Source organism: Patiria miniata, unplaced genomic scaffold (assembly GCF_015706575.1).
Source record: "Patiria miniata isolate m_02_andy unplaced genomic scaffold, ASM1570657v1 HiC_scaffold_11, whole genome shotgun sequence".
Lineage (NCBI taxonomy): Eukaryota > Metazoa > Echinodermata > Asteroidea > Valvatida > Asterinidae > Patiria > Patiria miniata.
Genome location: NW_024037049.1, coordinates 6,712,949 through 6,722,919, shown reverse-complemented (window position 1 = coordinate 6,722,919; position 9,971 = coordinate 6,712,949). Strand labels below are relative to the sequence as shown.

General features: G+C 39.6%; 1 protein-coding gene across 1 annotated transcript; it reads right to left on the bottom strand.

The window, feature by feature from the left end:
• Positions 1-5,006: 5,006 nt before the first annotated feature.
• LOC119743248 lies at positions 5,007-9,607 on the bottom strand. The gene is made up of 2 exons (XM_038219655.1): positions 9,409-9,607; positions 5,007-8,662 (listed from the first exon to the last, which is right to left on the bottom strand). Exon 2 carries the CDS (start codon positions 8,485-8,487, stop codon positions 7,000-7,002), a length of 1,488 nt encoding a protein of 495 aa, XP_038075583.1. The 5' UTR covers positions 8,488-8,662; positions 9,409-9,607; the 3' UTR covers positions 5,007-6,999.
• Between the last annotated feature and the right edge of the window lie 364 nt (positions 9,608-9,971).

Here is a 9,971-nt window from a genome sequence, read left to right as displayed (position 1 = left end):
AAAAAAAAACACACACACACACACACACATTAGTTTGGGTGTTTTTGCAAACAAACAAATGTACCGTGCAAGTTTATTGGTGAGAATCAGTCTACCCTACAAGAAATGAATTGTCGGGCCACAACTAATTCAAAGTTTGTAAAGCAATTATTTCGTTACTAAACACGAGCAAACTTCTTTTCATTAAGTGTCCCATTCAACAGTGAATAACTTTTGTATTGCTACAAAATAGCAGACTAAAACTAAGATCTGTTTTGGCGTAAAACTCAAAAATGACATTGACAGTGCATTTGTTCTTAGTTTGTACTACAACTCGTTGAAATGATCAATTCTGTATATCATGTGTAGGAATTGATTCTGTAGTGTCAATTTCACAAACTTGTTTAAATGATTTAAAGCAGTTATATGGTTGACGGAGTATGCCTTGCAAGGATAAAAGATAAAATTGTAAGACAGCTTGGTATGTTGTATAATTAGAAATCAAGATTAAACAATTTCCTCTTCAGGACGAACAATCTGAGGTGCACACACAAAATTACAAACAAAATTTAAGGTCTTGTTCTGCATTAAGCACAAAATAAAGAACAAAACAAAAACAAACTTTATACTTGACCATGTTTTGGCAGGCGCGGTTCTAGAGCCAATATTTTAGGGGGGCTAGCACTAGGGTGGATCCAGAATTTTTTTCAGGGAGGCGTGCAGAAATGTAGGCCTACACCCGTTATTTTCTCCGGACACTTAGGCCTCCGAAAATCAATATAGGTGGGGGGGGGGTGTTCGTGCCATATTTTCAATGGGGAGCGCTGATAAAATCCTACAATCATGCACACTATATTAACTAATAGTGTACAAAATGTACCCTTCTCACGACTATCTATTTAGGGGGAGGCCCGTTCGCGTGTATGTTACATTTGGTTGGTGCAATTTTTTATGCTAAAGCCCCCCCCCCCCCCCCAGCCCCCTGTAGAACCGCCACTGTGTTTTAGAGGATTTTTATACTCTTGTGCGATCAGTATTTCCATTTTCTTTTTGATTGCATGAAAACGTTTTAGATTGTAAATTTGGTTACAACGCCCCCCCCCCCGACTTATGTTCATTTATATTTTGTTTATCCCGGTCAAAATCAGAAATTTGTATAGGATTTGGCTTATCCAGCAAGTTGTTGATTTATGTGAACCAAAAATTAATTCAACTTATCTCAATCTTAAAATGATGTACTCTGCAGAAATAAAGGTTCGTCTTTCAAGTAGGAATTTTACAATAAAATAACTCGAATGACGTATTTAGCCATATTTCATGCGACTCCTGACGATTAAGCAGCGTCTATCAGAACAAAATTCAGCACTTTTCATCTCATTCTGGTCACACTGGGTGTGTTTATGTGTTATATAAGCCCTTCCGTACACGTAGGAGGAAAATCGCCTTCCCAGTATAGTAACATCATTCACAAGTATCCCCAACATGCTCAAAATGTGTTAACATGTCGATGTTGGGGAAGCTTTGAGCCGAATATCTTCATGCCTCCCCTCCCCCGGCCAAAACAAACACTAAAAAAAAAAAAACAACAACAACAAACAAAACACCTTTATCTTGAAGAATATATTCTGTCTGTGCGCGATGTCCAGGTGATTAATTCTTCCTAGAATTCCTAGTAGAGTATCGTACATGATACAATCGCGAAACGGAATGACGTCAACAACGTCCCTGTCTGGTTTGTGAAATCAAAAGCGTGAGCCACTCATCTGAAAAACAAGATTATCCCCCAATCAGACATTCTTTGAAATACATCAAGTACTAGGCAATTGTCAGGCTGCTGTGACCATCTTTTGGAATGTGTTGATTCATGTGGAGGCCTATCAACCTTATTCAGGAGGAAGCCATTTTCCATCGTCTTCCCTGAATCTGTTTTATAAATTGGAAACTGTTAAATGTGATGGTGCTGGACGGACTGTTATACATGTATATGATTCGAGTGCGTTCCAAGCCTCGCTTTCATTTTTTTTTTAAATGTTGATTAAAACATTAGGGTATGTTTAATCACACATTTTAAGTTATTCATCAGAGCAGACGGGTATTACTCCATAATTAACTATAAGTTCTAAAATGAAGAATTTACCTCGCATGAACAATTCACATTAGTATTTTTTTATAATATTGCACGAACTAACACTTGTTACTGTCGGACAGTACATTTATGTCGTATGGTGTTTGCTGTCAGTAAAGTTTATTACATATTTTCAGACTTTGACACCATTTTTTTTAGTATTGAATATTCAGAATACGAATCGTATCCTAGACATGGGAACTTTGCTCAGTATTATATACTTGATTTAGTGCGTTCCATGATCATTAAAATTGATAGTCGCTTTGTGGGGGGCTATGTCAAATGGATTTCCTATTGTAAATTGTGTTTGCACGTTGCACAGAAGCTGTCAAAGCTCGCAGAATGAATGAAGGGGTCATGACCGCACAGTTGTCTGCTGTATAATCCAAAGAAATTGTATCCATGTTACAATCATGTGGTGGTAAATATTACTATAGGAATGTAAAACTATGTCATGAATTTTTAGTACAAAAATCTAAACGGCTTATGTTAAAGAAAATTCCCTTCACAAAATTGGCACATTTCGGTGCTAATTGAAGCACATACAACCATCAACATGTGCTCCAGATTATATGAATATTTATTAAGGCCTCGACATTTTGTTATTCCGTTAAAGCTTCGATAGGTGGCATTTGGGTGCTAAATACTTAACTTTACTCTAGTATAAGAGTTTAACATCCAAATTGCCTCCTCAACTTTGTAACTGTTTTGTTTTTCATTTTGTTTCTAGTACCCACTCATACAATACCAGGTCTGTTTCACAAGGTAATCTAGTTCCTTCGTTGTCCAAATCTAACTCGGGAAACGTACATTTGCGTCTCGTGGAGTCAATTTATTCAATGACCTCTCTACGACACTTAAACATCCGTTGCCTCCCACTCTTGCCAGTTTTAAGCGTCTCTACATGGTACATGTATGTCTTGTTTTTGTCTTTTTACTGCCAATGTAACAACCGTGATTAACCTTGTCGCATTTTACTGTTTATTAATCTTCATAATTATATCTTTGTAATGTTTTTATTGTTTGTTTTTCTATTTTTATACTATCGTATTATGTTTGTTGTAACTGCTGGACACCTTTGAAAAACAGTGTTTCACTGAAAGGTCTCTCCAGGATAAACAAGAAATAAATAAATACATAATAAATACATGTACTCTATTCTTTTAGGGAATGCAGTCAGTGTCTCTTTGGTCATTATCTTCCAGGAGTTTGGTAGAATGGCTCCCCCATCAAAAGTTTCCAGAAGGTATCCGTGTGAAAACTCAAGCTCAACTTTCAAAAACTTGAAAATTGAGCTCCGTAGAAATTACGCAGCCAAATGCTAAACAGACTGCAATTTCACCTACAGTGTCGTTTTTTGGGGGGTAATTTTTTTTTATTAATATTCTCGTTTAAAACGCGACAATTGATGGATCTAGGCTCTAAGATATCACCTCCAGTTTAAGAATTATCTTTGAGGTGATTGAACTGTTAGATGGTGTACGAGTCACGAGAATTCCTAGGGGCCTCCCTGAGGCATGCTTAGGACCCTCCGTCGAGTCTATATACATGTAGATATAGACTATGTAGATTTACAAAGGAATTAGGACCTCCACGCACACTAGACTTACGTAAGTACCTTTAAGACTTGAACAGGATGGATTACCTGCGAGAAAGTTCTTGAAAAGTAGTGGACTATACATTTACTTTTTTATTTCACAGTGTTTGAAAAGCCAAACGTCACAACATTGTGCCCCAAGGCAGCTGGATTTAAGGAACAATAAACATGCGTATTGTGTCAGGCTGCTTGTTTTGGCTTTGCTTTTAACCGGGCCCGGCAACAAACGAGCTCATGGTATTATTGATAACATTAAGATGTACTGTCAGTGCTATTTTGGAGTTCAACCTGAAAAGGTACTTTTGGGGGTTATTACATGTAATTGCTATTTTTCTAACAATGCATAATTTATTAACTGTATAATGAAACGTCGAGCGGGGAAAATCGGCCCGCATTTAGTTATGGAACAATAACGTGACAATTTCGAATTACATGTACTTGCGGCCCTACAATTCCTCAGTGGCGGCAATTCAAGGAGCAGATCTGATTGTGCGCAAAAGCAACCCGAAATAAAAACACTTTTCTTCCAAGGAGTCGCAGACGCCCAAAACAGACCCCAAAAGGGGGGAAATTCTTGTTAAAACGAAACATATATGCTGTAATTAAATTTGTCAGCAGAACAAAAATAGAATTTGATGAGCACCACAGTCCACGGATAGTCCATCTTTAACCCCGTCTGTAAGGATTCATTCTACGTGTGGACCAATCAATATCTTTGATTTTGTTAAGACTAACTCAATACAGTGTCGATTGTTGCAGGAAAAAAATGCTTCGAACAACAATTGTTCCAATCAAGTCTCTTTTTTCTGCAACATATAAGCCTAACTTCAATTATTCAAGTGACAGTGACGGATATAGGGCCTCTTTATAGGACCTATACTATAGGGAAATGTGGCTACAGGCGGAGACTGTATGCAGTCGAGTCTTGTTATAACAAACTCGTTCGGACCTAGCCAAGTTGTTTGTTATATCAGAATTGTGTATTAAGAGGAACATCAGTCCCATTCATTGCGCACATAAATGCACAGTCGGGACCAAGGCTTTATGTTTGTTATAACCAGAATTTTGTATTAACAGAGTTTGTACTAATGAGAGTCGACTGTACATTGTACATTAATTGGACCAAAATTTGAAGTTCAAGTACAATCAGAGACTGATTCATAGACACCGACATCATGTAGGAAGTCTGTACTCGTTCTCATAAAGAGACGTATATTCTTCTCTAGGCCAATAACGCGCATTCTTTCTTTTTTATTCTAGAACTAAAGTGTGTTTCAAGAAGCTGAGTTGATAATGGAGGCGTGGTTCAGTTGTTATACGTTGGTAATTTATTAAACAATTCTTTGTATTCCGAAATACAAAACGTCAATGGCAAAGAGTAAATTATTTTACAGTGGCATAAATGATACCAGTTGCCATTTCCCATGCAATATTACAACTTGGTCACTCGGTTATGCAAAACTTCTCAGTAAAATTTAAAATGTACGAGTTTTTTTCAACTCAATTTAGCATAAGTTCAGGGTATCTCCATTCACGCCTTAAAAGTATAGGCAGCAATTACTTCTCCATTTCATTTCATGAGAATGTATGCATTACCGGTATGTTAACCAAACAAATTCAGTGAAATTTGCAGTTAAACAAGCAAGATTGTCGTCATTGTAACGTCCTATATTAATTCTCGTTCTAATCAAAACTAGCTTGAGACCAATAGATTTCAAAACATGACTTTCGAGAAATTTTTAGAAAGGAATTATGTAGAGATATTACAGGTGAAATACGAATAATTGAAAAGGAATTATGAAAAATGCACTTGAACATACAGCTATCTTAAAAATGTAAAGTGTCAATCTGATAAAGGAAAATGTCCGACATTTGCCGACAACACACTGTTTAAAAAGACCGATGTTACTCCCAGATCCAAGTCTGATTTCACTTGTGATCAAGTTAGCAGAAATGTCGCCAACTTTTGTTCGTTATATATACCGACTCCCTAAACATCCTGAAATGGATGCATAATTTGTAGGACTGCATGAACAAGTTGCAAAATTGGACGTGAAAACATGTATTATGAACAACTGTCTTAACGATGCGTTTACTCGCTCGTCTGATCGAACAACTATACCCCTTAAGTCGCTGGGAAAATTGTGGTGCAATTCAACTCTTCCAATATCCGAACAAAGTTTTAAAGATGGAACTTGATACTTGCATGCTTCGTGTTTAGGTTTTCCCGGCTATAAACGTAGGCCTTTCGTTTCGTCTAAGCCTAACCATTTAATCATAATTTTGTTCAATTTCGTCATGCATATTATTTCGTGTGCCATGTATAGTATTGACATGGGCCAACAATTTTTTGCTCACTTTCTTTAAATAACTGTAATGTTCTTTGCGTTTAGTATACACCTTGGTCTGATATCATGGAAGGAATGTGCCGAATTGTGCGGAGTACGTACAAGGAATATTCTTAAGCTCACAACACTAACTTGCTTGACAGTGGTATTAAAGTGATTACCAGACGCATTCGGGTTGCGAATGCTTGCATTTTGAAACAGGGGAGACGAGTTCAACGGTTTGGACTATCTTTTTTATGACCTTGTTCTTATAATAGATTGCCAAAGCTGTGAAGTTGAATGATAAAAAACTAATTTAATTTTACCAAATGCGTGTGAAATTATTCTTTGACGAACTTGAAAATTGGAATTAATAGGTTTGACTCGTAAAACGTTTACAGCCGGGAACACCCACTGGTCCAATTTTGTATGCTTTGTCTTGTTTTCCTGCAATAGGAATGTCCATAATGAACAGAAGCGGAACCAGGGGGTGCAGAGTGACAGATTGGAACGGGATGAAGATATTAAACGGACAATCGGGACGCTGATAGAAGCAAAATCGGAACGGTGAAGTGGGTCAACGGACTGAAATTGTATATTGCAACGCAATATTTTCAAAGAAATGCCCTTTTTTACGAGTACCATTTTCACGAGCGCCTTTAATTCACTAGTGCCCTTGTTTACGTCGCGCGAATATTGTACCGCCTTGAAGAGCGCCTATCATCCCTATTGTCCGAAAGTTCCTGGGTTATTTTGTGTCTACCCGTCACCCCTCTCAAACACAATAATAGATGTATGTTGTTTATACATGTAGTTTAATTATGAAACAGTATATATTGCTATTTCACATTACTCATGCCAACAAACAGAATTTCTACACGATTGCTTCACGCATCAGAGCCCAAATCAATGTTTCGGGTGGACGTTTTGTGAAGAAACAGTTAACCTAAACATTTAGAAATACATGTACATTATTTTATGGCATTGGTCTGAAACTGTCGGACGACCATCACCATTTTGGCTGCAGATGCAAATTTCTGCAGCGGTTTCATGCCAGCCATTGCCCCGGCCGAAGCTATCAGTATTCTCGGGGCGCTCAGTTTGGATTCTGTCCGTTTTGGTAGGTCCTCTGGGGTTCTGCTAGGCCTTACATCAACACTCTCGTGTAATTCTGGCAGGCGTTCGCCAGTCAGATGATGGTCCGCATTGCTGCTCGTGTCTGATCCATCGTCGTCATCAAACTCGAGCACCAACTCGCCTCTTTTCAACCTCTCAAATTCTTCCTCTGAATCGAACCCGAGCCACACGTACATTTCGTCGCTTTTATCCGCGCGAATCAGGTCATTCGAACGGTTGATCTCAGGATTGTCGCTCTCATTCAGGAACGGGTTATTTTCTATCTCATAAAATCTGAGAGGCAACTGCTGATGCGGACCAAGGGCCAGATTTGGAGCCAAACGCTTCTTACTCTGAATAGATGGATCCACAATTGAAACTCTGCGGCGGGAGTGGGCTGTGGGTCTGCTAGACGCATCGGCCGAAGGGTCCACTAAAGACACCCGGCGTCTACTGCGGTTGAACTTGGCTGTAATATCTTGATTTGTGCTCGTCCCTTGTGAGTTTGAACTGGTGTTCATGTAAAAAGTCCGTGCAAGGTTTAATTTTGGAGGAGGGCCACTTGTACTGGATGGATGCCTTTCGATTGGCACCATGTCCGGCAATTTACAGACCTCACCTGAAGATATCATTTGACTAAGTGAACTCTTCTGTGGCCCCACTTTGCAAACTGGCACCTCCGGTAGACTGATAGTTTGTGTCGGTATTCCGTACTTGGATTTGGATATCTGAGGCTCTCCTTGGCTCTCTGTGGGTTTGATGGAAGGTAAACGTTGCCCAGTTTCTGCTTTCTGTCCAGCGGGTAAACTGTTTTCACTACGTTGTTCAATGATTCCTTCGTTTTGTTTCGTGATGGCTTGATGTTTTGCGTATGAATCACTCAGCGCATTCAGAGACCTGTTTAGATGCATCTCATGCGACATTTTGTTTGCAAATTGCCTTTTCTGATCTCTTCGGATGGATCCCACGACCTCAGCTTTGTGGTTCTTGTGGACCCTAATCTTCGGGAGGGTCCTTCGTCGTCTAGCTGCTCTTGCCTGCCGTTCCCAGTCTTTCTCCTCCTCTTCGCACCAGGCAATGTCCCTCTTTTTTCGTCTGTCATTGTTATGTTCCTGGAGAGTCTGGAAGTACTCAAGACGTCGCTCAATCTGACGTTTCTCCCGATTGAAGTCAGCGTTGATCAGATGGCGAGCGTAGTCAATGTGCTTTATCTCTCGTTCTCCCTCGAGTTGATAGGCCGCATTGCGCTCCCGACCGGCGTATGTAAGACGAGCGTCCATTTTCAGCATCAGTGTCCGTGCATCGTCTCTCTTTAAGTCCAATCGGTAAGAACCATTGGCCATTGCTGCTTTTTCAAAAAGTTGCTGCTTTTTCAAAAAGTTGCTGCGTTTGTAACTGGTGTGAAATTTGTGTGTAACTTTTACATGTTGCGACGTAGATCTTGATTCAGCTGTACCTAATCAGATCGTCTGAGTTGTGCTGCAATTTCTCGAGAAGTTATATCCCCTTCCTCTACTCCTGCATCATTGAGAGAGTGAAAAACCCAGAAAGTCATAAAATGAACATGTGATCAGCAGTTGAAAGCGTTGTTGATGCCTATACCAAGGGCGGATCCAGAACACAATTTTGGGACCAAAACATTAATTTTGTGGATCAAAACATTTTTGGTCCCAAAAGTATGTCCAGAAAATTACGGTGGGGTGTTTCGGGGCCCGCTTAAGAGCCCTGACAATTTTTTGGATTCTAAATGCTCTGTGGTGCGATCTCAGGCAATTTCTGACCACTTTAACCTATTTTTTTTTTAAGGAACAGATGGTGGTGCACACAGTGCCTGCCTTTACTGCGACGTCACTTGAAAAAAAAAATTGGGTTCTTTTTTTTGGGGGGGGGCATGGCCCCAGTTGCCCCCCCCCCCCCCATCCGCCCTTGGCCTATACATGTATTACAAGTATACGTTCTCACTTAATTTATATGCATTTGCCACAAGGAGCAAGACTCAGTTCGAAGTCTAACTACAAGTTAATGTAGTAATATTGTGCATATGGTCACTATAATTATGTTGTCCCTTCATAACCCATGCACTCATGGAACTCTTTTCGTTTCCTCGCATCTGCAACACTGTGTACGCAACCGCCCCGACAACCTCCATCAAAACGAAACTCGACTGCTTTAGGCATATTGCCATTATCTAAACATAAATCATCAACAGGAAACAACAGTGAATGGGCCTCTTCTTGAAATTAAAACAAATTCAAAAGGCCTACCTTTAGTAACTTCTACTTTCGACTCGTTAGATGTTGCTGTTGCAAGTTTTTGTTGCTTCGCTGTTGGCACCCGTGGAGCTGTTGACTCGATCGCGCCTCATTAATTACTGATTAATAGTACGATCAGAGTTGCTTGTGTTTGTGCGTTGGCAAGGCAGTTCTGTACCTTGAAGCTTTCGCTCGGCAGTGACGCAAGTTATGCCAGCTTGAATAACTAAGCCAAATCGATTAAGGGATTTACGTTTCTCCTTTTTTGTTGAGCAGTACAAAGGCAACAAACAACTAGCTAAAAGTCCTTATTCTTTGAAAACCAGAGCGATCAATAGCTATAATGCCACAAACCTCCAAGACTAGATCCTGCCATATCGCAATATCGAACCACTACTATTTATATATAGGCAATATGCACTATAAGTATAAGCCCAACATGATCACTTCAGTGTTTAAAGGAACCTTAAGCATAGCATGAAAGGAAAATGAATAGGCGTATTTTTCCCTTCAATGAGCACAAACTTGAAGCTGCCTCGCGAATTTAAAAGCTGCCTGTTGACTAAATTGGCTGC

Bases quoted from the DNA above. Each gene is read 5' to 3' on its own strand.
- LOC119743248 (XM_038219655.1), bottom strand. From the start codon at position 8,487: ATGGCCAATGGTTCTTACCGATTGGACTTAAAGAGAGACGATGCACGG.